This window comes from Emys orbicularis, chromosome 8 (assembly GCF_028017835.1).
Source record: "Emys orbicularis isolate rEmyOrb1 chromosome 8, rEmyOrb1.hap1, whole genome shotgun sequence".
NCBI lineage: Eukaryota > Metazoa > Chordata > Testudines > Emydidae > Emys > Emys orbicularis.
The window spans coordinates 13,274,034-13,301,844 of NC_088690.1; the positions used below are offsets into that span (position 1 = coordinate 13,274,034).

A 27,811-nucleotide genomic window follows, 5' to 3' on the forward strand; every position below is an offset into this window, starting at 1 on the left:
GAATAGAATGGTCTGAAATGGCCCATATCTTCTCCAACTGAATACTTATAAGGCACTAAAATTAACCATAATAAAAAGTAAAATAGACCCCATGACAAGTAACAAATTATAGATAATACTTGTCTATATGGAATAGCAGCAGAGATTTTCAGTAGTCTAGGAAGCCAAAATGTTTCCTCTTCAAATCATATTAATCAAAAAAAGGAAAGAAAAGAAGATCTCTAAAACTCATGGCCACTCACACATTTATAAACAGAATCAGTACAGATCAGATAGGCACAAGCAAAATGGATTTTCTTCAAACTTTGATATTCAGATCTGAAATTAAGACATTTGTCAATGACCATTTATTTACCTGCATTAGTAATGTGAGTTTAGTTTGAAGATTTCAGTAACCATCTCTAAACTGTGTTAACTTTTGACTTCTCTTAAGTTTAAACCCTGCACCAGTTACCGATTTGAAATAGACATTTTTAAAGTCATAATTAATTTGAAAATAATTCTCTCAACTTTGGCACCTAATTTTGTGACCTTCTTACCTGCCTCAGATGTACACTGCAATAAATAACTGATTTACTTAAGTATCTTTGTCTTTCTAAATTCCCCCCCCTACAGTTAGAAATATGTAAATTTACATCTACATCGCTATGTCTGCAACTAAGCAACAAAGAGAGGTGGTAGGCTAGGACTTCGATTCCTGAAATGAAATTACTATGAGTTGGGGAAATTGTTTTAAAAACATACTAACAATTATTGAATGTGAATTTATAAAATAGAAATCTGTATTTTAACATCAACATGAGCTTATTTGGACAGTGATAAAGCTTTTATAAGGATATACTGACTACTACAGGTAAATCCATCCTTCCCTGATTGCTTACTTAGGTTATCCAGACTCAGTGCCGTGCCGCTTTGCAGATTTTATCATACACCTCTGGAAAAGCATTCTTGCAATTCATTTGCTCCCTCAGCTTGTGGTATAGTGAACCATCAAACATATCCCAGAATTCCTCACGGTTCATATAGCAATCTGCATACAACATCTGGAAACTGAAAGAAAAAGAGGGGATAAGAAATTAAATGTTAATACTGTTGCAAAATTTCAGGTAGGAAAAAAATGAAGCTATAAATTGTAAGGATACACTGCAAAATATTTTGAAATACTTTTTTTAAACAAATGTACAGATTAATTACTATAAATTATATTGGATAATTATTCAGCTAGTCTGATGGCTGAACACTGACATCTCTTTTGAAAAAGCGGTCATGATGTACAATGGAAAGGCCAACAGAACATTCCATTATCACTTTTTGGTGAGGTGGGGAGATAAGTTAAATATGAAAAAATGCTTTTAAAATTTATTAGTGTACTTCAAATGATTTCTTTCCCAGTTAGTTTCTTGAATTGTTTTAAAATTAGTTTTGCTATGACACTAATAGAGAGAGATAAATAGCAGATACACAAAATTTGAATATGTTTGGGTAAATTCTATTGTCAGTTTAAATATTGTGGAATAGTTTATTTTTCTGAAAGAAAGGCTTCATGACTTTGCTACCAAACCATAGAGCACTGGATTTGGCATCAGTCTATGCAAAATTGTAGGTCCCCAGCTCCGCTCTGGCTCCTTTACACCATGTAAGAGGACTAGTGCAGCACAAAGAGGCTCTAAAAATCCCATTTGTGGCCCAGGCAAAATCTCTTGGTGCATGACCGCTTCCAAGGCGATTCCAATCAATGCTGCAGTCTACAGGGAAACCAGGAGAGGCTGCTGTAATGCAGACATACCCCTAAACAGCAGACAGGCTGTTTAATTTACATGGGAGGCCTTTCCAGCCCCTAGAGCAGCCCAATATCTGGAGGTTTCAAAAACATCTTAAAGCCACCACTCCCTCTGAGATGCAAATTCTAAGCTACTTAGAGGCACAGCACAGAATCTCAACCAGCGTGTTTTTTGGTAAGCAAGCAATGCTTAAAATTAAAAAAAGACAGTCATACTGAATGTATAAAATCAGAATCAGTAATTAAATACTGTAATAATTGAAAGTTACGTAAATCTGATTAAGCTGCAAGGCAATAAGTTATATGGTGCTATCCTGAACATTAGGACTCTTACCCATGCACGTTTCTTACAAACTTTTCCATTTGTCTCATAGATGCCCTGGCTTCAAACTGCTTTGTTTTAGGCTCTCCATAAGCTCCTATATCTACATAGAGCTCCATTTCATCTCCTTTTGGGTGGACCATGCCAGGATTATTGGGTAATATGAAAGGACATAACCACAGTGGGTAAACCTGCAAAGATAATTTTGTATCACCAATTTTAACAGTACAATATCAGATGTCTGTTAATAAAGCATGAAAAAATTGAGAGAAGATTGCACTACTCTTCTCCAATTTTCAGTACAGAACTTATACTGATGCCCCTTTTAAATTCTGCTGTTCCAACTAGTTTCACCTTATAGTAAAACTAACACAAGTTGAATAAGATACCAAAAAGCAAAAAAGAAAGTGCAATAATTTGTTGCATTTTCTGATTATCTATATCAGTGTTTCTCAATCTTTTTGTGCTGGCGAGCCCCTTTGGACTTAAAAAAAATAAATCATGATACTCCCCTCCACTCCCCGAAAAAATTGTGACCCCCCCCAACCTTACGCTTGTGGCGCAGGGCTGAGGCATAAATTAGCTTTCTGGGGCCCTCTGTGGCATGGGGCTCCATACAATTGCCCTGATTCCTATCCCCTAACAGCAACCCTGCTTGCGACCCCCCTAAACTTCTCCGCAACCCCCCTGGGGGTCATGACCCCCAGGTTGAGAAACACTGATCTAGATAATAAACGGAATAGCTTTAAAATGCTAATGAAAAACTGTCCCAGATCCCAAGTCATTAACTGAACATATATTTAGATTTAAATTACATGTAAAACCAAAGGAGTGAAAGGCATTTTACTGGTGCCCGCTAAGGCCAAAGTTCAAATCCATAAGTCTGTATTTCTTGAAACAACTGAAGTCAATGACTTGGAAAGCAAGTGTTAATTCCCAACACTCTTTTCGGGGCTCAACTGATTCTGCAGAAATAGAAATCTGATTTCCAATTTTGCCAAGTAAACAGGATAAAGTGATAGAATTTTCTTTTAAAATTTGAGTGTTAAAGCTACAAAATCAGGTATTTCTGAATCTCAAGTTTTTCTTGCTTCATTTTGTTAGAGCATTTTCATTTTACCTGCCGCCTAATAGTATTTAATTAGCTGGCAAAATTCTCTCAAATTTAGCATACTGATGTATATTTTCTGCAACAGGCACTACTGCATACTAATGCCAATAATCACCATTCATAGGGCAATCTTCCATTTACCAGGTTTTAGAGAAATGTGTTCTTACATTCAGGTCACTGTGGAAGGTACTGATAGATTTTTCAAGGCTTTTCATTGGGACCAACATGTCTTGTACAACATGATGTTGCTCATACAGCTTTCGAATAGCTTCTCCTTGTGTCAGTTTTAATAGTGAGATTTTTGGTGGAACCATCCAGCCAAAGAGGTAACGAAAAACAGGGTTATTGCCAAAGGGAATGATATCCTTTAAGAGAAAATGGAAAAAAAAAAACCTGCTAGTAAAATCACGTGAGCTGAAAAAATCAATATTTCAGAATTTGGATTTTGAGAGCAACATTAAATCATATTTTCTTTCAATAGTTTTAATTGCTGATAGTCATGTTGGGCTACATTCATACAGGTACGAACAACATGCAACCCTAAATTCAACAATGGGGACTTATGTCGTGTAAAATTCTACATTAATGCTTATTATATGACAATAATTTAGACAATAATTCAAAGTGGTGATTCCACAGCAACCCTGGGCACAGCTGGGCACATTTAGGCAGAGTAAATTCTCAGCCATAAGTGTGCATTCGTGTTTTGGCACTGAATTTCCTGGTTTATCTTTTTAAAGTCCCAATTCAGGAAAGTACTTATTTTAGCTTTTATCAAGCATGTTCTAAGTTTTTTAAGTGCTTTCTTGAATGTGGGCCTAAAAGAGAAATTAAAAAGGGAAGGTGCTGGTGATATTATAAAAATAAATAAAATAAATTAATGGAGATATCCTATCTCCTAGAACTGGAAGGGACCTTGAAAGGTCATTGAGTCCAGCCCCCTGCCTTCACTAGCAGGACCAAGTACTGATTTTGCCCCAGATCCCTAAGTGGCCCCCTCAAGGATTGAATTCACAACCCTGGGTTTAGCAGGCCAATGCTCAAACCACTGAGCTATCCCTCCCCCTCAAAATTATCTTTTACAGTCATACATTTGTATAAAAAAGTCAGAAAGGAATGCAAAAACAGACATTGTCACTAGAGAAATCCCTAAATCTGCCACCACTTCATTTGGATTTCTTTCTGTCTTAAGGAAAGGAGTTACTCACCTATGACAGACATAGGTGGCTCCTAAGGGAAAAGAACATTGGCTGTGCAGTGAGTATGTACAAAGTACCCCAAAACAAATATTAAAATCTTCTTTATGTCTAAAGTCTTACTTGGAGTTCCCAGAAGATACTCCTGGTATGTCGGTGGTAGTAATGTCTTGAGGGAATGTACTCTATTCCAGTTTGATTAGCCTTCAGATACTTCTCCGCATGCTTAAAAAACCATGGTTTGTAGTAGTTACCAATTCTGTTTATCTGAAAATAAAGATATATTACATATCAGCAAACAAACACCAATATAAAGAATAATTATCCCTTACTTGAAAATTCAGTAATATAAATGTTCATGGTGCCCCCAGATTTTTTCGCTTTCGAATTACACTAAGGAAAGAACAGCCTTAATGCTAAGAAAGTGTTTGGGACTTTTTAAACATGATTTTCATATTGCAGTGTGACCTTGTGGATAAAGCACTGGATGGGCACTCAAAAGACCTAGATTCTACTTCTGGCTCTGCTGTTGGTCTCCTGGGTGGCTGTGGGCAAGTACTTGTGCCTCGGCTTCCCCATCTGTAAAATGGGAATTATAATGCTGACCGCCTCTGTAAAGCACTTAGAAAGCTACTGAATAAACATTTAATAGCTAGGTATTATTAAGTATTATTTACTCCTGGGAAACTCCTGTGTCAAAAATTTAAAAATTCTGCACACAGTATTTTAAAATTCTGCATATTTTATTTGTCAAAATAACACAATATAATCATACCAGTTTCAATTACTTTGGAATTTTTTTCAAAATACCTCCAGCAAGTATGTCTGTAACAATACAAACAAAAAAAGATTCCCCCAGGAGTAGAGAGCTAAAGAAACCTCTGCACCCACACGGATCCTCACTGCAGGATCAAGTTATAAGTTACCAGATGGAGAAGAAGGCAGAGAGCAGGTTAATCAGTTGAGAGAATGCATTAGCTTAATGGGGTCTGTCCCCAATCTCTTCCCAGGGAGAGGTGAGGATTCTCCCTGCTTCTCTGAGGGCAAACAGACCCCAAGACCCATTTAGCTGCTCTTAACCTCCCACCCTTCTTCAGCTCCCCATCCCTCAAGATCCTTGCCCCAGGGACTGTTCCCCCTCAGCTACTTCTCCCACACTCACTGCCCCCTCCCTCAGGGCAGAGCCCTATGTCCTCACCTCTCCTTCCCCTGGAGCTTGACTCCTCTTTCCCACCCCCTCCCCAACCCCACCCCACTGGGAGCTCTGTGGTCCCTCTGCTTCCCCCCCCCCAGCACTGGGGCCCCTCTGTTCCCCCCGCATCATTGGGGTACCTATGCTCCCACCTACCCACCCCCACCACAGGGTACCCTATGCTCCCCCCACCACCACTGGGGACCCTGTGCTCCCCCTTCACAGCCTGACTGATCCCTTCCTTGCCAGCCCCACCGCCAGAGGCCCTAGGACAGTGCAGAAAACTGACTGCGGAAGCTGCAGCCGGAGAACCTCAGCTCCTGGAAGAGTGAATCTGCCCGCACATCGCTGCAGGTAAGAGTTCTGCCTGGAGCTGGGGTGTGTGCCATGAGCAGACCTCTGGTGAGAAACTTGGCGGGGGGGGGGAGGGGGGGGGGGAGGGGGGGGGGGAAATGCCCCCCTGCCCTCTCTAAATAGTGCTCCTGGCCAAGGCTCCCCCCAGTTTTCCCATTGCTGCTTGTGTGAGCCCCATGCCACTGCAGGATGGGCGCAGTGATGGGGACATGGGGTATGCACTGAGGCTGCCTCCCAGTGAGGACTACAGTCAACTGGCTGCACGGAGGTTTGGGGGGAGGGGGGGAGGGAGGCGGGAGGGAGGGAATCACCCTACAGCCCCCTAGTTCCCCCCCGCCCTGGACATGGACTCAGCAGTGAGCCTGCACCCGACCCTGACATGCGCAGTGGCCGGGCCTGCCGCAGAACCACCCCAGGGCCCTGTCCCTTTGTGCCAGGCGCACCGCGATAGTGAGCGAGAGTGAGTCTCGCGCGCTTGCCCAGGTCTGCCCCTCCAAGGCAGTGATTTACGTCTCTCTTGGCTGCTTGAGATGCGCTTGTTCGGGACCGCTGCCGATGGGGGTGCATGACCCCTCTCGCGGCTTCTCTTTGCTTCCCCATCAGGGGAAAACAAAAAAAAATGTGCAGGGGACATGAGTTCTGCACATCTGCAGTGGCACAGAATTCCCCCAGGAGTAATTATTATAGTGTGCCAATGTGTGTGTCTCATAAGCTTTCCTCATTAAGGATGAGTTAAAATAAGGTTTGGCCTGCACAAAGAAAGTTGAGTATGGGAACTGATGTTACTCTGTTCTCAAGCCAGTAATGAACCAAACGCCTCAGTGTTTCTGTAGAGCGGTCAGCATTTCAGAAGAGTTGCCACTAAAGAGACCCATGGCATGTTTTTGTTAACATTAACCCTGATTTTCTAGTCAGATGTTAGTTTGGGTAATTGCAGTGTGACTATCTCCCTCCACATGTGTTTCCTATCTTAAAGCATTGTGTTGTTGCTATATACTGTTCAAGTTGGTTCTTTTCTTCTTGGAGTTGAAAAGCAGCGGCTATTATGTAAGCTAGAGATAGGAAAAGACCTATCACTTTAGGAAATGTATGAGTTACAGCCTGAATTGATAGTTACCTGCAAAATTCGAATGTTAAGTATATTCGACCATTCCAGCAAATTCAATACCCATTAAAAATATACCTCTTGTACTGATCCTATTACTGTTTTGGTTTTACTGTCATGCACTGGAATATTTTACATGCAAGAGAACTAAAAATCTTATTTAAGACTAGGATTCCTTTTAGTTACCTGGCTGTCTTCAGCTTCGTCAGTCAGGACTCCTGTCATAATGACTGCTTCTTCCAAGGAGTACACCAGTCCTTCCACAAAGTTATTCTCTTTCTTTTTAGATTCCTCAGTAAATTTTTCACAGATCTTTTCCAAACCTCTCACAGGCTTGTAATGTAATTTTACATATTTCTTAGCAGGAATTATTTTTATTTCCGCAGCAACCAGGAATCCCAGAGTACCACAAGACCAAGGCACTGCATAAAATAGGTCTGAATTTTCAGTCTGCAAAAAGTACATCATACTAAATCAGATGTCTATCCATACAACAATTGATAACATTGTAAATCATAGCAAAATAACATTTTATCTTACTGGTGTACATCTCACAAGGCTTCCATCAGCAAGAACAAGTTCGTAGGCCAAACAGGTATGTTGAAATAGTCCATAGATATGGGATGAAGACTCAATGCCAGTTCCCATGATCAGACCACCTGAACAAGAGAATGTAATCAACTGAAACATATTTCCCTTTAAAATGAAAATGGTTTAAGAACAGAGAGGAAAAAATTAAAGAGGGCTTCTGGAAATAAAGTCTTTCACGTTATTCCTGGTAGCAGTTTTAAAGAGCAGGTGCATGTCTAAAATATAACGTATGCAGTGTTGTTGTAGTTGTGTTGGTCCCAGGATATTAGAGAGACAAGGTGGGTGAGACACAATCTTTTACTGGACCAACTTCTGTTGGTGAGAAAGACAAGCTTATGAAAAGAGCTCTGTGTAAGCTCAAAAGCTTATCTCTCTCACCAACAGAGGTTGAGCCAATAAAAGTTATTACCTCACCCACCTTGTCTCTATATATTTAATGTGTGATAGCAGAATACAAAATTCAGCAAGAATTTAAAATATATATATATTTCTGAGAAACCGAGACTGAACAACATAGTAAACTGCATAAAAAGCTATTTAATATACAGCAAAAGTCATGCTCTCTTATCATAAACAATCCTCACCTACTGTGAGATCATCAAGTTCTGGTACCACTGGAAGAGTCCAGCCCATAGGATTCAGATGTGCTGTCAACTGCCCCATGGTGACCAACGGTTCCACACGGACAACCTAAGAGAGAAAGCATTCAAGTATTAATTAACACAAATGTTGATTGCACTTCTTATTATCAGTTCTGCTCTTTAATTTAGACACTCAAGAGTGTAACTAAAAATAATTAAGAGACTGTTTCCCCCTTCCACCTACCACATCTTGAAAAGAAGAGTGAGGTTCAATCTCCAAAACATAAGTCAAACTAATCTTTCAGAGCTCAGCTTGTTAAACACGTTACATTTTTTTTTTAAAAGCGCCATGCACTCCTTTCAAAATCTGATATGCATAGTGGGTTTACTATGGCATACATTTCATAGAAAAGTGTGTGCACACTTTGCAGGCTCATCTTAGTTGCACAAATCCTGCAATATGCATGAAGCTGGGGTTATGCAAAGGTGTACCTATGGTTGTACAACTTCAGTTTGTAACTACCCGTGGGATTTGCACAAATCAAGTACATGCATTATTTAAATGGAACCATTTTGATGTGCTGACTTGACACTAGTGCCTTGAATCAAGGATTTATCATAACATTTCAGAACAGGCAGAAGTGTCACCACTAGTGAGGAGAGGAAAGTATTCCAAAAAGTTTCAGAATCTCTATCATCAGAAATCAGATACAAAGGTGTTATAAAGGTGTACAACTCCAACTGATGTCAATGGGCATTGAGTTTTCTGACACAATTAGACCTTGTTTATTAAAGGATAATATAGTTAAATTTTAGATATTTTAAAGGTCTTCCTCATAATATATACCACACTTAACAAAAAGCCCAAACAGAGCATTAAATATATATAAATTTTACCATTATATTTGGAGTTTCCCCAAACCCTGTCTTCAGTACCTGGTGGAAAGTTCAGGAAGGATTGCTCTCTGATGATGTGAGGAGGACAAGACACAGAATACCGAACAGTCACAATCAGTGCTCCAGATCCTATGTTATGAGATTACATTCATCCGGTACAGATTCCTCCCTCTGCCTTTGTCTATACTAGAAAATTTTACCAGTTTAACTTGAAATCAATTTTAGTTAATTAATCTAGCTAAACTCATGAAAATACCAAGTTTTAAGCATACTTGTTAATAAAGTCACTAAATAAAGTTAAATTGATACAAGCAAAGTTTAAAATCAAGTTAACGGTCTACGAGTTTGTACCAGTTTGACATCAATTTAAAAGTTAATTTAAATTGATGCAATTTTCTAGTATAGACAAAGGCTGTTTTGTGTGAGAGTAGTGTTAAGAAACCAGACTACTGCTGATGGAAAGGTGGTGCTGCATAAAACAGGTTGGAAGTGAATCCTCCCATCATCTCAACCAGTTTGTCAGAAAACATGGAAGTTGCACAAAAAAAGATAGTAAAGCAGTTCACATCTCTTTCAAAGCCATTGTTTCGGTATCTAGGCAGACATGGGACGACAACAGTGAACAGATTCACATTTGGAAGGTTCTTTGCACCTATTAGAGTTGGAAAGTTGTTTTTTTAAAGAAAAGAAAAGAAAAGAAAAGAAAAGAAAAGAAAAGAAAAGAAAAGATGAAATTTTGTAGAGAGTGGAGGGTTTACAAAAAAAGAACCAATATGACAGATGGGCTCAACCAGACCTGTTCACCTAATAGCCTTCCTACTGTGCATCTTGTGTCCACTCATTTCTCTCCCAGCAAGAAAAAACTCCCTTCTAGAATCCAAATATTTCCTGATCATTCAGAATATGGGTCTATTAAGATTGTCTGTTTCCCATGCAGAGGCACAATGCAGATGTGTTTGGGTTTCTAACACTGTAAGGGAATATTTAAGTCCAAAAGGACTAAAAAAGCAACAACACTTTTCACATTAAAAAAGGATGACATGAGAACATTCGCTCTTGGATTTGTATAATTTTTTAATAAGTGGGTTTCAATTTTACCTTCAGGGAATTTAGTGTCCTTTTAAGCAATAACCATAATAAAGTGTTGTAAACTTTAGTACTAAATGTAAACATTTTAGTATTACCTGTCTTTCAATGTCTACCTCTAGAATGTCCATTAAGTTGATCACTATATTCTTATGAATCTTCTTGTACTTTCCAACACGAAGTGATACTGTTAGCCAGCCAGGTCGGCCAGTACACATGTATGTTTTCCCGCCTTCATTTTTCCATTCCTGCACCTGTAAAAGGTTATTGTCACAGTTCAGGGCAATGCACCTGTATTCCTCCTCTTGGTCCAGCAAGGGCACCCATTCTTAAGCTTTCAGCTCCCCATCTGTTGACTCCACTAGGGCAGAGACATGCATCTCTCTCCCTCCTAACCAGGGTGTTTCGAGGCTGCGCATCTCCCAGCCTACATTGTGAATTTCCCAGCAGAGTTAGACTGCCTCTGCAGACTTGCTTTATTTTTCTCCTCAGAGATGGTAAATAGTGTAATTGCCACAATTAAGTTATCACATAGCTCTTTCTAAGCAAGCACATTTATTATTAAGGAAAAGCATTAACTATAGAAGAACCTAAAATCATGGTAATAAGCTTACCCGAGATCACCCTCTTATTTCAACCAGGGCTCCGGCCAGCAAACAGTTGTTAGCTCACAGCAAGCCCACTCATGTATCTGAACATCCCTTCTTTATATATATTTTTTAAATCTGTCCTCATGTAACAGGTGATCAACAGATAGAAAGGTTCTCTCTCCTCTTTGCCCCAACATCAAGGCAAAGCTTCAAAAGGCTGAGTTCTTCTATAACCAGAGTAATTGTATTTGCATACCCTTTCTCCTAGAGATTTCCTGGGAAACCTACTTAACTTTAAAAGTTCATTCTTGTCTTGGCCCCTTATTTCAAACAGTCCTTTAAAGCTCATAACTAGGGCTCCGTGTCTGTCACAGAGGTTGCAGAAGTCACAGATTCCATGACTTTCCGTGACCTCCGTGACTTCTGCAGCAGCCAGTGCAGCTGACCCCGGGGCGGCCCAAGCAGCTGGCTCTAGGGGCCAGCTGCACTGGCTGCTGCTTAGGCGGCCCTGGGCAGCTAGCCCCGGGGATCACCTGAGCAGCAGTCCCGAGGGGCAGCCGGAGCAGCCACTGCTCAGTGGCCCCAGCAGCTGGTGTCGCTGGCCCCACCCCGAAGCAGTGCCCCCCCCCCCGGGACTCCCTCCCGATCAGCGCTCCCCCAAAAGATTTAGTCATGGGTATTTTTAGTAAAAGTCATGGACAGGTCATGGGCCATGAATTTTTGTTTATTGCCTGTGACCTGTCCATGACTTTTACTAAAAATACCCATGCCTAAATCGTAGCCTTACTCATAACACTTCCCAGGGTTTCAGATGTTACATATAATACCACAATAATATATAAACATTTGCATTTTTAATAACATGAACTCCTAAGATACTTAAAGCTAGTTCAATAAAGTATGTTGGGGATATTGCAGGAAACTGCCATCGCTGTCACAATTATGATTAAACTGATGCTGTGAAGTACAAAAATCTATAACAAAACTGTACGTGAAAACCTCCCCGCCCTGCCCCAATTTGATAGTGTTTAACTATATTATTCTACATATAATAGAATCCTAAAAGTATAGAACTGGAAGGGACCTCAAAAGGTCATCTAGTCCCGTCCCCTGAACTCAAAGCAGGGCTACGTATTAACTAGACTATTCCAGACAGGTGTTTGTTTAACCTGTTCTTGAAAACCTCCAATGACAGAGATTCCACAACCTCCCTAGGCAATTTATTCCAGTGCTTAACTACTCTGACAGTTAGGAAGTTTTTCCTAATGTCAAATCTAAACCTCCCTTACTGCAATTTAAGCTCATTGCTTCTTGTCCTATCCTTAGAGGTTAACGAGACCAACTTTTCTCCCTCCTCCTTGTAACAACTTTTTATGTCCTTGAAAACTTATCATGTCCGCCCTCAGTCTTCTCTTCTCCAGACTAAACAAACCCAACTTTTTCAATCTTTCCTCATAGGTCATGTTGTCTAGACTTTTAATCTTTTTTGTTGCTCTCCTCTGTACTTTGTCCAGTTTGTCCAAATCTTTCCTGAAATGTGGTGCCCAGAACTGGACAGAAAACTTCAGTTGAGGCCTTATCAGTGCAGAGTGGAATGGAAGAATTACTTCTTGAGTCTTGCTTAAAATACTCCTGCTAATACATCCCAGAATATTAATTTTTTTGCACAGTGTTACACTGTTGACTCATATTTAGCTTGCAATCCTCTATAACCCCCAGATCCCTTTCCGCAGTACTCCTTCCTAGGCAGTCATTTCCCATTTTGGATGTGTGAAATTTATTGTTCCTTCCTAAGTAGAGTACTTTGCATTTGCTCTTATTGAATTTCATCCTATTTACTTCAAACCACTTCTCCAGTTTGTCCAGATCGTTTTGAATTTTAATCCTATCCTCCAAAGCACTTGCAACCCCCTCCCAGCTTGGTATCATCTGCAAACTTTGTAATGTACTTTCTATGCCATTATCTAAATCACTGATGAAGATATTGAACAGGGACCCCACTCAATATGCTCTTCCAGCCTGATTGTGAACCACTGATAACTACTATCTGGGAATTGTTTTCTAACCAGTTATGCCACCCACTTATAGTAGCTCCATATAGGCTGTGTTTGTTTGTCTTTCTGTCACTAGTGTGGTTTGAATATTCCTATTTAAAATTTTAATAGTATTTAGCAGACATGTTCAAAAATGATATATACTAGCATATGAACTTTTTAGTAGAATACCTCTGGTGGTTCTAGTTATCTGAATGTAGCAGCTATAATAAATCCATACGCCTGAATTTTAGTCATGAGATTCAGAAAACGACTATCAAATAATATTTTAAAATCCACAGGATAGATGGCAGAGGGGCAAACCATCATTGGCATAAGTAGGCACCACTCCATGAAAATCAGTGAGACTGCATCTGATCATACACAAAAAATCTGGTTTATAGTCTCAAAAAGAACTGACATGGGGGGCGGGGTGAAGCGGGGGAATCTACATAGACAGATGCATGTGGTAAGTGTACATTTAGAGATCTAGTATGATTAGGATTTAGAGAACAAGAATCACAGGGAAGTAATTAGATAATATAGCCCACTCCTGAGGACTACAGAGGTTGGAGGATACTCCAAACAGACTAATATCAAGGTGTACCTATCATATTTGAGATGAATGTAACAAACAGGAAAAATGGAGGAGTCAAGAATGACAGAACTGCCATAAATATTATGCAATAGAAATAAAATTCCAAACTCTCTTCTAGAAGTCATGGCAGAAGTCACAGAAGAAAAAGAACAAACCCTACTGTGATGTGGCTGACCAGGTGCCTGCTCGTGCCAAGGGACCTAGGCCTCAACTGACACTGACAAATGCATACCTGGAAACAAGTCTGGCTCAGTTGTATGTTAGTATTGTTAAAATAGGTATTAGGTTTATAAAAATATGTTAAGTGTTTACACTTTATGAAATGCTTTTAAGTGGCTGCATGCAGTAATCACACTTATATCTGTATCACATGTTATAATGAAATATTTAAGTGTTTGCTTGGTATCAGTAAAAGTTTACACTCAAACTGTAAACCCCCCCCGAGTCAGGAGAGAAGCATTACCAAGTGTGAAATACTAATTTACCACAGGAGGTGTTATCTCCTGCCCAACAAAAGAAGGCCTACAGATACCAGACAAACCATTGTAGAACATCAGAGGACAAAAGACTTTGTTGATTGCTCTCCCCACACCAATGAAAAGGAGACATGCATGGGGGCTTGTCCCACCAGTGTGGGCTCTGGGAGAAGGGAATAAAAATCCCAGATACGAAGAAAGTGCATCTCTATGCTGCTTGGACTTGGGGCAGGCAAGATTTCCAAGCATAAGCAAGGGATCCCCAGCTACTTAACCTGGTTTAGCCCTAGAGGACACATGGAGCTTGCATATTACAGCAGCTTCTATTACCTTTTGGAACCTAAGACTAACTCATTTGTGCATGTATGTTTACTTGCTTTAACCTTCTAAATAACCCTTATTTCTTTTTCTTAGTTAATAAATCTTTAGTTAATTTATTCTAGGATTTGCTACAAGTGTTGTCTTTGGTGTAAGATCTAAAGTGCAATTCACTGGGGTATGTGACTGGTCCTTTGGGATTGAGAGTAACCTGAATATTATTGTGATTTTTGGTGTTAAGAGACCATCTGTCACAAAGGCAAGCTTGCCTAGGTGGCAAGATAGACTGGAGTACCCAAGGGAACAGTGACTTCATGGTTAGGCTGTTACAGTGCCTGAGAAGTTTACACTTGATGGTTGGTTGGTGAAATTTAAGTATAGAACTGTAGTGAGGCAGTGTGGCCCCCGCCGCCCCGGAGGGGGAAGAGCCCGTCCGGAGGCCGGAGTGGGCGGAGCTAGGGAGCTCTGAGCCCGCCCCTCAGAGAGTCAGGCGGCGACCAGGAAGTATAAAGGCTCACCCTCAGAGCTCAGTAGAGGCCCAGCCGCTGGAGAGACCAGACGTCTCTAGCCCAGCCTGCGACTGGGAAACCCCCACGGCCCAAGGCGGCTGCCCAGACTTGCCGGGCCTGCCCTGCGCCCGCTATCCAGAGGAGTTGCCGGACCTGCCCTGCGCTTGTTACCCAGAGGAGTTGCCGGGCCGGACGATCAACCCCTACCCCAAAGAACCCATGGTCCTGGGTCTCCCAGAGGCCAACACCAGGACCCAGGTAGGCCCCGAGGGGGAGTGTGGAAGTAGCCCGGGGGCAGCCGACCCCGGTCTGGCTGCAGCACTGCCAGAGCCTATGTCGGTGTGTTGCGGCCAGGATCCCCACTGACTGCAGCAGGTCTTCTGTCGCTGAGTGGCAGGGAGACCCCGGAGCTCCAAGCCACAGGCGGCGGGGGACCCTTGAGCTCTGAGCCGGGGCCCATGCAGCTGCCCACCTGCTGCAGGTGGTGTGGGGACCCCGCAGTTGCCCATTTTGTCAGATATTTTTAGTAAAAATCACGGACAGGTCACAGACTTCCGTAAAAAAAAATTTATTGCTCGTGACCTGTCCGTGATTTTTTACTAAAAATATCTGTGACAAAATCTTAGCCTTACCCATAACCTAAGGTTGCTTTAGTCCGAACTGGGGAAGGATTTAGACTAACAGTAATCTGTGCCCAATTTACATATTACATCTAATAGAGAAAGAGCAGGGAGACAGTCTTTTGTTCTCACTAATGTACACAGTTATGGGTATGATGGCATATTGCATTGTTTGTTTTGAGCAGCAATGTAAACTGCAGAGTAAAATAGAGATGCATTGATACAATTTCATTGTCTTCCTTTCTTTTTTCTTAATATCCTCTTGCTGTAATTGGGCACCAAAGACTGGATTCAAATGTGGACTTGCAAATGAACATTACAGAAAGAGACCGATAAACAGAGAAGTATTCACCAACTCCAATTCATAGATTCCGAGGCCAGAAGGGACCATTGTGATCATCTAGTCTGATTTCCTGTGTAACACAGGACATACAACTTCCCCAAAATAATTCCTGCAGCGTATCTTTTAGAAAAAGATCAAATCTTGTTTTAAAAAATGGTCAGTGATGGAGAATCCACCCCAACTCTTGGTAAATTGTTTAATTAACCTCACTATTAAAAATGTATACCATATTTCCAGTCTGTATTTGTCTAGCTCAGTGATACTAAGACTGAGGCTTGCAAGCCACAGGTTACTCTTTAATGTGTCTCATGAGGTTCTTTGCAGCACATGATATTAAAACAGTGTGATTTAATTATTAACCAAAGTTATTAACCAATCAGGATGCTTATGGTTATTAGCTAATTCTAGTTGATAAAATAATACTTGGCCAATCATTTTGCTATGAGAACTAAATATTTCCCATCACACTGTTTAAATATGAATATAGAGTACTGTAGTAAATGAAACAATGAATTCCCACTGCTGTGGCTCTTTTGAGTAATGCTGATCGCTAATTTGGCTCCTGAACCACTGAGGTCTTTGTTAAGCCCTTTGTTAAAGCTATTACATAAATGACACCATCCCCCCTCAACCAGAAACATATCAAGCTGAAAAAAATCCATTATTAGTGTCGTGCTATGTGGAGCAGCTCATGATTGTGAATGCCGACCTCAGAGCAGACTGTCAAAAAGCAGGGCAGACACCCCAAACTGGCTGTATATTCTGTGATTAGATTTTCCTAATCCAATAACAAATGTGAACTCCTGAAGCATTATAACTATCTTACCATGGGGTCACAGACAGTCCCTTTGGGCACTCTAGTCTATCTTGACACCCAGACAAGCTGGACTTAGTGATAAATGGTCACTTATACCAAAGATCACAAAATATTCAGGTTGCTCCCAGTCCCAAGAGAAACACTTACCCTATGCCAATTTGTACCTCAGATCTCACACCAAAGACAACATTTGTAGACAATCCTATATACTCCTAGGGTAATTCTGCGCCAAAAAATGTAAAATTCTGCATATTTTATTTGTCAAAATAACACAATATAATCATGCCAGTTTCAATTATTTTGGTCATTTATTTCAAAATACTGGTCAGCAAGTATATCTGTAATAATAGAGACAAAAAAAATTCAAGAAATGTTTTTTTTGACAAATAGATTCCTTACTAGGCAAATTAATACAGAACTTTGAGCAATTCATTTAAACTACAATACAGAAACATATTTCCTGTAGCCCTCAGAAACAGTGCAAAGGCTTGGGGGAGTCAGGGGTAATGGAGTAGCTGAGGGAGAGGGAAGGAGCTTGGGAATGAATCGGGAGGGTTGTTGGGTGTGCATGGGGGAAGTATGGAACAGGTTTTTTGGGGGGAGGGATTGTTGGGGAGCCTCCCTCATGCAGACCCTGACTGAGCCTTAGCCTCTCCCTTTCAGTCAGGCATATCTGCCCCATCCCCATGTGTCCCTGCACCCTCTCCCTTCCCCCGTCCGACCCATCCCCGTGTGGTCCCTGGCTCAATGCTGTCATCCCACTAGCTCCTGAGCCCCTGTCACAGTCTGTCCCTCCATTAGCCCTTCTGAACCCCAGTCTGTGACCCCCCTCAGCAGCTCTGTGTGCCCCACTCTGTCTGTTACCCTCCCTCGCCATATCCTGTGCCTCCTAACCTGGCTCCACAGGCAGGATGCTGTGATGAATGCAGCCAGCTGCTGACTGTTACTGCCAGTCACCCACTGCTGTCTGTTCTGGTGCCACAGTGGCCTCTGGTGGGTGAAAGGTAGAACTGCAGCACTTCTCAGGCAGAATGTATTTTTTGAGCAGAAAAAGAATTCTGTGCCAGACATGAATTCTGCGCATGCACAGAATTCCCCCAGGAGTATCCTATAGGAAACTAACTAAGGATTTATTAACTAAGAAAAAGAAATGAGAGTTATTTACAGGTTAAAGCAGGCAACGTATCTATACAAATGAGTTACAATCTATTTCCAAAAGGTGACAGAGTTGTAGTACTCTGTCAGCACTAAATGTCTTTTAAGGCTAACTCATGTTGACCTTGGGCATCTCTGCTTTTGTTTCCTAATTCCAGCCCCGTGAGAGTCCAAACGGCAAAGAGATGAAGAATGTGTGACGGGTTGGATCACAGAAACCCCCTTGGGAGCTGCCACCCAATGTGCAAAGACTACCCCTGCTCCTGTTTTCCCTGCCAGCTCAGGACTCCAGCACCCTGTCTTGCTGAGTTAGACACTCCCGTCTGGCTCCAGACACAGACCCAGGGTCTGAATCACTTGTCCCAAAGCTGCAAGTTTACCTGAAAACAGCTCACAGTAGTGTGCTTGTCTTTAGCACTCAGATGCCCAACTCCCAATGGGGTCTAAACCCAGATAAATCCATTTTACCCTGCATAAAGCTTATGCAGGGCAAACTCATAAATTGTTCGCCCTCTATAACACTGATAGAGAGATATGCACAGTTGTTTGCTCCCTCAGGTATTAATACATACTCTGAGTAAATTACTAAATAAAAAGTGATTTTATTAAATACAGACAGTAGGATTTAAGTGGTTCCAAGTAGTAACAGACAGAACAAAGTAAGTCACCAAGCAAAATAAAATAAAATGCGCAAATCTATGTCTAATCAAACTAAATACAGATAATCTCACCCTCAGAGATGCTTCAGTAAGTTTTTCTCAGACTGGACACCTTCCAGGCCTGGGCACAATTCTTTCCCCTGGTACAGCTCTTGTTCCAGCTCAGGTGATAGCTAGGGGATTCTTCATGATGGCTTCTCTCCCTCTCTCTTCTGTTCCACCTCTTTATATATCTTTTGCATAAGGCGGGAACCCTTTGTCCCTCTGGGTTTCCACCCCCCCTCACTGGAAAAGCACCAGGTTAAAGATGGATTCCAGTTCAGGTGACATGATCACATGTCACTGCAAGACTTCATTACTCACTTGCCAGCACACACCTATACAGGAAGACTCACAGGTAAACACAGTCATCTGCGGATAATGGCCCTGTTAATGGGAGTCATCAAGATTCCAAACCATCATTAATGGCCCACACTTTACATAATTACAATAGGCCCTCAGAGTTACATTTTATATTTCTAGTTTTAGATACAAGAGTGGTACATTTATACAAATCAGATGATCATACTCAGTAGATTATAAGCTTTGTAATGATACCTTAGAAGAGACTTCATGCTTTTGCATGAAGCATATCCCAGTTACGTTATATTCACTTATTACCGTATTTTCTCTAAAACTATCCCAGTTACATTATATTGACTTATTATCAAGTTTTTATAAAACCATATAGACTGCACAACGTCACAGATGCCCTGAAGGTTATCAAATTCAGACTGTTTTGGACCAGCGACACGAGTAAATTCCAAAATTGAGGAACTCTGAGCATCCTATCAGCAGCTCCCTTGTTTATATCCACAAAGCTCCAGCTTGAGCACTGGTGCTGACCTTAACTATGGCAGTATGTCATAGAGAGAGACGGAGTCTCTGAGTCTCTGCACCAGCTTCTAACAGGAGCCAGGCCAACATGTCCCTCTCAGGCCCCATCTGCAAGTTGGAAAAGATCCTTTCTTAAACCACAACAGCTAGTTCAAGTTAACTAACATGGTCTAAAAAAAAAGGACCTTATAATCATCTAAGATTGAGCTTATCACCAAAGGCTGTCAGGGTCTCTTCCCCCAACTCCCCGGCTTTCTCCTCCCTCTTGCCACCCCTTGCACCTCCTTCCCCATCGATGTTTCCCCTCACCCTCACCCCATGGTCTCCTTGCTCTCACCTGTGCCTGGATGTGGCGGACCCGCTGGCCATGCTGCCGAGGGGCACTGTGCAGCCTCCACACGGCCCAGGCCCGCAGTTGGTAGTAGATGTCGAAGAGGACAGAGAGGGGCATCAGGAAGAGACAGACGAAGACCCAGCGGTGATGGACCAGCAGGTACTCCAGCCCCTTGTGCCGCACCCACAGCGCGAGCAGCAGGAGCCCAGCACCCAGCGACAGCAAGGGGTCCATCTCGGGCCCCTAGAAGACCCTGCCTGTGCCCTGCAGCCCTGCCCAGCCCTCAGCTCCTGCCCCTCACAAAGCCCCTCCCTCACCTCCTTATCCCCCTCACTAACCTGTGCCCCCACCCCTCGCAGAGCCCCTCCCACTGACCTGTGCCCCCACCCCTCGCAGAGCCCCTCCCTCACCCCCGACTGACCTGTGCCCCCACCCCTCGCAGAGCCCCTCCCACTGACCTGTGCCCCCACACCTCGCAGAGCCCCTCCCTCACCTCCGACTGACCTGTGCCCCTGCCCCTCGCACAGCCCGTCCCTTCCCGGCTCACTGACCTCTGTCCCTGCCCCTCACCCTCCGCCCTGGCTGAGCCCCGCACTCAGCCCCGACTGTCCCTGTCGCCTCTTTGCTCCGAACCGCTCGCGCGCTGCTGCCCGCGCGCTGCCAGCCGGCTGCCGCCTGTCACTAACAGGGACACAGCACGGTACATTTACACCCTCCGGCCCGCCCCCGCGCCAGCCCCTTTCTCCTCATTGGCTGGGCCGCCGCACTCCGCGGTGAGGAGAGGGGAAGGCACCGGCCAATGGGAAGATACGGAAGGGATCGGACCAGGCGCTGCGCGACGGGATTGGCTGGAGGCACAGCCTTCTGCCGCCGATGGGGGTAGGACGCGGGAACGGGGGTGGGAGGGGAGAGGAGTATTTGTGAGCCGGGGACGGAAGGCGGGGGCGATGCAGCCTCTCGGGCGGGTCGGGAGGGCCGAGGGGGAATGGGATGGGGGGAGCGGAGGTGGGGGGTGGGGAAGGCTGAGAGGGCTTTGGGGATGGGGAGGGTCGGGTCAGGGAGGTTTGGGGGATGGGGAGGGCCCAGGGGGTGGGAGAGCCAGGGGACATGGGGCGAGGGATAAGGGATGAAAGGGCCAGAGAGGTTTGGAGGATGGGGAGGGCCCAGGGGGGTTCAGGGTGGGAGAGCCAGGTAGGGTGACCAGATGTTCTGATTTTATAGAGACAGTCCTGATTTTGGGGTCTTTTTCTTATATAGGCTCCTATTACCCCCCACCCCCGTCCCGATTTTTCACACTTGCTGTCTGGTCACCCTAGAGCCAGGGCACATGGGCCTAGGGATAAGGGATGAAAGGGCCAGAGAGGTTTGGGGGATTTCAAGGGCCAAGGGCGGGTTGGAGTGGGAGGACCAGGAGATGTGGGGATAGGGAGACACGGATGGGAGGGCCGGGGGCTTGGATAGGGCCAAGGGGGTTTGGGGGACACGGAGGGCTGAGGGGCGGTTGGGTGATGGGGAGTGCTGGGGGGGGGGGGGGTTGGGGTGGGAGAACCATGGACATGGGGATGGAGACTGGATAGGCTGGGCTGGTACCAGCTCAGGGTGAGGTGGGGTGATGACGCTGTATGGGGGGCAAACTGCTTCATGTGCTCCTCACAAGCCAGACAGCCACATCTCCCTGGGCCCCTCATGCGATGGACCCTTTGACATCAGCACAGGGAATCACCATGTGGCAGAACATCCCTCATGCTATAGTAGGCTACCCCAGAGAAAACACTCCTGTCCTTGGCATGATGCCATGAAGTGGCGGCAAAACATCCCCAGGCTGTGCCTCTCCCCCCCACCCCACCCCCCGTTAAGGCCCAAACATGGGATGTAGCATGTGACAGCCCAAAATGAGAAATTCAGACACACACAAATGAATCATGTGAGAAACTTAAAATGCGGTGGGATTCATTCCTTTAGCATACCCCTCCCTCCCAGAACCTCGGTGTAAAGATTTGCTATTCCTAACAATAATTTAACAACTAAAGTGAAGAGAGATGAAATTTGTGTGGAATGTAGGGAACTTTGAGCTGAAAGGAGTGGTATCCCTTGAAATGAGAAAAATTTGAGGTATGTGGCAGATGTGTCTCTAAAGCACAATGGTACAGCTCCATCAGGCAGTGACAGAATGCTGCTGTGGCACAGTGCCATCAGGTGGTGAGATGAAAGTTTATTATGCCAGTATGCAATATAATGATGCTGCATCAAAGCACCGCTGCAGCACGACATAGTGTCAAAACACTGTCACTTTCAGATACAGCACACTAATGTGATGTCAAACTGTGTCAACACACTGTGCTGCAGCGTAATAATGTGGTGTCAAAACATCACATTTGAACAGAAAGCAATGATGTGGTGTCAAAAAGTCACTATGGCATGATGCATCACAGTAATGTGTCAAAAGGGACCAATTTTGAGTTTGAAACAAATAGCACATTTTGAGCATTGCGACTTTTGGTGTGAATATTTCTCCCGCTTTTATTAACTGCTTTGAGGTTCAATAAAAGATCATTGCTTTTATTAAAGTTGTACCAACTTTTAGTTAATTTTGTTGCCTAGGCATATATAGCAATACGAGTTGTGATATACACCCTTTCATTTCTATGGGAAAGGCATCAGAACAGCACCAGGAAAGAACAGGCAGAGTTCCAATACCAGTTTTTCAAGAGTGCTCAGCAGTTCCCACTGAGAACAGCTACTAGTCATTGTCTTTAAGAATAAACGTGTTTTTCTTCCCCTTCTCTCACCATTGGGCCAAATTCAGCCTAGGGGTAAGTGGGTGTAATTCTCACTTTCACAAGAAATGGATTGGCTCCTTTTGTCTGCTGGTTAGGATGCTAACAAAACAAAATAAAAATAGGTATAAACTCATAAATGTTCTTCTCCATGAAAATTTTAGTAAAAGGCGAAAGATAACCGAAATTAAACAGAGAGAAGTCTCTTGTCCACCCTTGAAACAGGATATTCTAACAGTATTGAATGAACAGGAGGATAATCCTTGGACATAAGAACCAGCAAAAGAAGTTTTAATTGAGTGACAACGTAATTTATTTTTAAAGGGACACTGTTGACTTCAATTTAAATACTTGTGACGGGTTGGATCACAGAAACACCCTTGGGAGCTGCCACCCGATGTGCAAAGACTACCTCTGCTCCTGTTTTCCCTGCCAGCTCAGGACTCCAGCACCCTGTCTTGCTGAGCCAGACACTCCTGTCTGGCTCCAACACAGACCCAGGGTCTGAATCACTTGTCCCAAAGCTGCAAGTTCACCTGAAAACAGCTCACAGTAGTGTGCTTGTCTTTAGCACTCAGATGCCCAACTCCCAATGGGGTCTAAACCCAGATAAATCCATTTTACCCTGCATAAAGCTTATGCAGGGCAAACTCATAAATTGTTCGCCCTCTATAACACTGATAGAGAGATATGCACAGTTGTTTGCTCCCTCAGGTATTAATACATACTCTGAGTAAATTACTAAATAAAAAGTGATTTTATTAAATACAGACAGTAGGATTTAAGTGGTTCCAAGTAGTAACAGACAGAACAAAGTAAGTCACCAAGCAAAATAAAATAAAATGCGCAAATCTATGTCTAATCAAACTAAATACAGATAATCTCACCCTCAGAGATGCTTCAGTAAGTTTTTCTCAGACTGGACACCTTCCAGGCCTGGGCACAATTCTTTCCCCTGGTACAGCTCTTGTTGCAGCTCAGGTGATAGCTAGGGGATTCTTCATGATGGCTCCTCTCTCCCTCTGTTCTCTTCCACCCCTTTATATGTCTTTTGCATAAGGCGGGAACCCTTTGTCCCTCTGGGTTTCCACCCCCCCCTCCCCACTGGAAAAGCACCAGGTTAAAGATGGATTCCAGTTCAGGTGACATGATCACTTGTCACTGCAAGACTTCATTACTCACTTGCCAGCACACACATATACAGGAAGACTCACAGGTAAACACAACCATCTGCAGACAATGGGAGTCATCAAGATTCCAAACCATCATTAATGGCCCACACTTTACATAATTACAATAGGCCCTCAGAGTTATATTTTATATTTCTAGTTTTAGATACAAGAGTGGTACATTTATACAAATCGGATGATCACACTCAGTAGATTATAAGCTTTGTAATAACAACAAGGAGTCTGGTGGCACCTTAAAGACTAACAGATTTATTTGGGCATAAGCTTTCGTGAGTAAAAACCTCACTTCTTCGGATGCATAGAGTGAAAGTTACAGATGCAGGCCTTATATACTGACACAGGGAGAGCAGGGAGTTACTTCGCAAGTGGAGAACCAGTGTTGACAGGGCCAATTCAATCAGGGTGGATGTAGTCCACTCCCAATAATAGATGAGGAGGTGTCAATTCCAGGAGAGGAAAAGCTACTTCTGTAATGAGCCAGCCACTCCCAGTCCCTATTCAAATCCAGATTAATGGTGTTGAATTTGCAAATGAATTTTAGTTCTGCTGTTTCTCTTTTAAGTCTGTTTCTGAAGTTTTTTTGTTCAATGATAGTGACTTTTAAATCTGTAATAGAATGACCAGGGAGATTGAAGTGTTCACTTACTGGCTTATGTATGTTACCATTCCTGATGTCCGATTTGTGTCCATTTATTCTTTTGCGGAGGGACTGTCCGGTGTTTGTCTCAGACAGAGACAAACACCTACAAGATCTTTATCAAGCATTCGTAAAACTACAATACCCACCTGGGGAAGTGAGGAAACAGATTGACAGAGCAAGACGGGTACCCAGAAATCACCTACTACAGGACAGGCCCAACAAGGACAATAACAGAACACCACTGGCCATCACATACAGCCCCCAGCTAAAACCTCTCCAGCGCATTATCCACGATCTACAACCTATCCTGGAAAATGATCCCTCACTCTCACAGACCTTGGGAGGCAGGCCAGTCCTCGCTTACAGACAACCCCCCAACCTGAAGCAAATACTCACCAGCAACTACACACCACACCACAGAAACACCAACCCAGGAACCTATCCCTGTAGCAAACCTCGTTGCCTACTCTGTCCCCATATCTACTCTGGCAACAGCATCAGAGGACCCAACCACATCAGCCACACCATCAAGGGCTCATTCACCTGCACATCCACTAATGTTATATATGCCATCATGTGCCAGCAATGCCCCTCTGCCATGTACATTGGCCAAACCGGACAGTCTCTCCGCAAAAGAATAAATGGAAACAAATCGGACATCAGGAATGGTAACATACATAAGCCAGTAAGTGAACACTTCAATCTCCCTGGTCATTCTATTACAGATTTAAAAGTCACTATCATTGAACAAAAAAACTTCAGAAACAGACTTAAAAGAGAAACAGCAGAACTAAAATTCATTTGCAAATTCAACACCATTAATCTGGATTTGAATAGGGACTGGGAGTGGCTGGCTCATTACAGAAGCAGCTTTTCCTCTCCTGGAATTGACACCTCCTCATCTATTATTGGGAGTGGACTACATCCACCCTGATTGAATTGGCCCTGTCAACACTGGTTCTCCACTTGCGAAGTAACTCCCTGCTCTCCCTGTGTCAGTATATAAGGCCTGCATCTGTAACTTTCACTCTATGCATCCGAAGAAGTGAGGTTTTTACTCACGAAAGCTTATGCCCAAATAAATCTGTTAGTCTTTAAGGTGCCACCAGACTCCTTGTTGTTATTACAAAGCTTATAATCTACTGAGTGTGATCATCCGATTTGTATAAATGTACCACTCTTGTATCTAAAACTAGAAATATAAAATATAACTCTGAGGGCCTATTGTAATTATGTAAAGTGTGGGCCATTAATGATGGTTTGGAATCTTGATGACTCCCATTGTCTGCAGATGGTTGTGTTTACCTGTGAGTCTTCCTGTATATGTGTGTGCTGGCAAGTGAGTAATGAAGTCTTGCAGTGACAAGTGATCATGTCACCTGAACTGGAATCCATCTTTAACCTGGTGCTTTTCCAGTGGGGAGGGGGGGGTGGAAACCCAGAGGGACAAAGGGTTCCCGCCTTATGCAAAAGACATATAAAGGGGTGGAAGAGAACGGAGGGAGAGAGGAGCCATCATGAAGAATCCCCTAGCTATCACCTGAGCTGCAACAAGAGCTGTACCAGGGGAAAGAATTGTGCCCAGGCCTGGAAGGTGTCCAGTCTGAGAAAAACTTACTGAAGCATCTCTGAGGGTGAGATTATCTGTATTTAGTTTGATTAGACATAGATTTGCGCATTTTATTTTATTTTGCTTGGTGACTTACTTTGTTCTGTCTGTTACTACTTGGAACCACTTAAATCCTACTGTCTGTATTTAATAAAATCACTTTTTATTTAGTAATTTACTCAGAGTATGTATTAATACCTGAGGGAGCAAACAACTGTGCATATCTCTCTATCAGTGTTATAGAGGGCGAACAATTTATGAGTTTGCCCTGCATAAGCTTTATGCAGGGTAAAACGGATTTATCTGGGTTTAGACCCCATTGGGAGTTGGGCATCTGAGTGCTAAAGACAAGCACACTACCGTGAGCTGTTTTCAGGTGAACTTGCAGCTTTGGGACAAGTGATTCAGACCCTGGGTCTGTGTCTGGAGCCAGACGGGAGTGTCTGGCTCAGCAAGACAGGGTGCTGGAGTCCTGAAATAGCAGGGAAAACAGAAGCAGGGGGGTAGTCTTTGCACATCGGGTGGCAGCTCCCAAGGGGGTTTCTGTGATCCAACCTGTCACAGTGGCGTAGTCGAGCAGGATCTGTGCACAGCTGATTGCTTTGAGATACTGGTAGTGATTTTAAGTGAGTTTTAAGTGTGGTGGCTGGAGAACAGACAAAGTGGTTACTGGTTTATTATTTTCTGTTTGCTTATTTCGGGAAAGGGAAGTAGGGACAGAAAAGGAAGCAAAATAAGTAAGAATGAAGATCAAAAGAAGCTAAAACTACACAAGGTGGAAATTGCCCAGAAAGACTGAACACTGGGTGCTGGGAATGTCTCTGTTAACTAAGAAGCCCCTGAGCTGAGTGCATCTCAGTTTCAGTGAACTGCAGATGGGTGTGGCCCAACCTCTGTCTGTGCTGAAGCTGACTGGAGTGTCTAACCTAGCAAGACAGGAGTGGAGGGGTGCCTGTTCTGGCAGGAGGGGATTCTCTGTGGTATCCCAGCTCATCCAGTGATGGTCTCAAGGGAAGACAAATGGAAATTGATGTACAATTTGCCTGGGAAAAGGCTGACCTGGAAAAAGAAAAGGCTGCCCACCAGCCTGGACTTAAGAGACAAAGCAAGTAAGATCCAGAAGCATGACCTGGCTGTAATGGAGTGGAAGAGGTGCACAGAGACATGTATCTGTGACGGGTTGGATCACAGAACCCCCCCTTGGGAGCTGTCACCTAATGTGCAAAGACTACCCCTGCTCCTGTTTTCCCTGCCAGCTCAGGACTCCAGCACCCTGTCTTGCTGAGCCAGACACTCCAGTCTGCTCTAACACAGACCCAGGGTCTGAATCACTTGTCCCAAAGCTGCAAGTTTACCTGAAAACAGCTCATAGAAGTGTGCTTGTCTTTAGCACTCAGATGCCCAACTCCCAATGGGGTCTAAACCCAGATAAATCCGTTTTACCCTGCATAAAGCTTATGCAGAGCAAACTCCGAAATTGTTCGCCCTCTATAACACTGATAGAGAGATATGCACAGTTGTTTGCTCCCCCAGGTATTAATACACACTCTGAGTAAATTACTAAATAAAAAGTGATTTTATTAAATACAGACAGTAGGATTTAAGTGATTCCAAGTAGTAACAGACAGAACAAAGTAAGTCACCAAGCAAAATAAAATAAAATGCGCAAATCTATGTCTAATCAAACTGAATACAGGGGAATAGATGGGTCCAAGAGTACAACACAAAACACTGCTTTGAGACCGGACATGCAACTGACCATTAATATAACAGTGAAATGGACTAAACACAGAGCAATGTCAAATGCACAAAGTAAAGGAACTGATGAAATAGAGACAATTTTTTTCATGCCAGCTTTTTTCAGTTTTAGTAATATTAGGTGTTACTTGTAAGAATGGTAGATAAAACAAAATTCAGACAGAAATCTAATTTTAAAGTCCACAATCTTCCTTTGGTGTCTTCTACAAAAGTAAAATTTTAAATCTGATTAGTCAATCCATTTACTTTGTGGCCAACGTAACACTGACTGCCCTGGTAATTTTATACAGTACT

The 27,811-nt window shown here is 43.2% G+C and overlaps 1 protein-coding gene across 1 annotated transcript; it reads right to left on the minus strand.

Moving 5' to 3' along the window:
* Window positions 1–896: 896 nt before the first annotated feature.
* DHCR24 (24-dehydrocholesterol reductase) lies at window positions 897–19,777 on the minus strand. Its single transcript, XM_065409890.1, has 9 exons — window positions 19,547–19,777; window positions 10,314–10,469; window positions 8,236–8,341; window positions 7,601–7,719; window positions 7,247–7,510; window positions 4,533–4,676; window positions 3,381–3,578; window positions 2,115–2,293; window positions 897–1,050 (listed from the first exon to the last, which is right to left on the minus strand). Exons 1-9 carry the CDS (start codon window positions 19,775–19,777, stop codon window positions 897–899), a joined length of 1,551 nt encoding a protein of 516 aa, XP_065265962.1.
* Window positions 19,778–27,811: the final 8,034 nt, after the last annotated feature.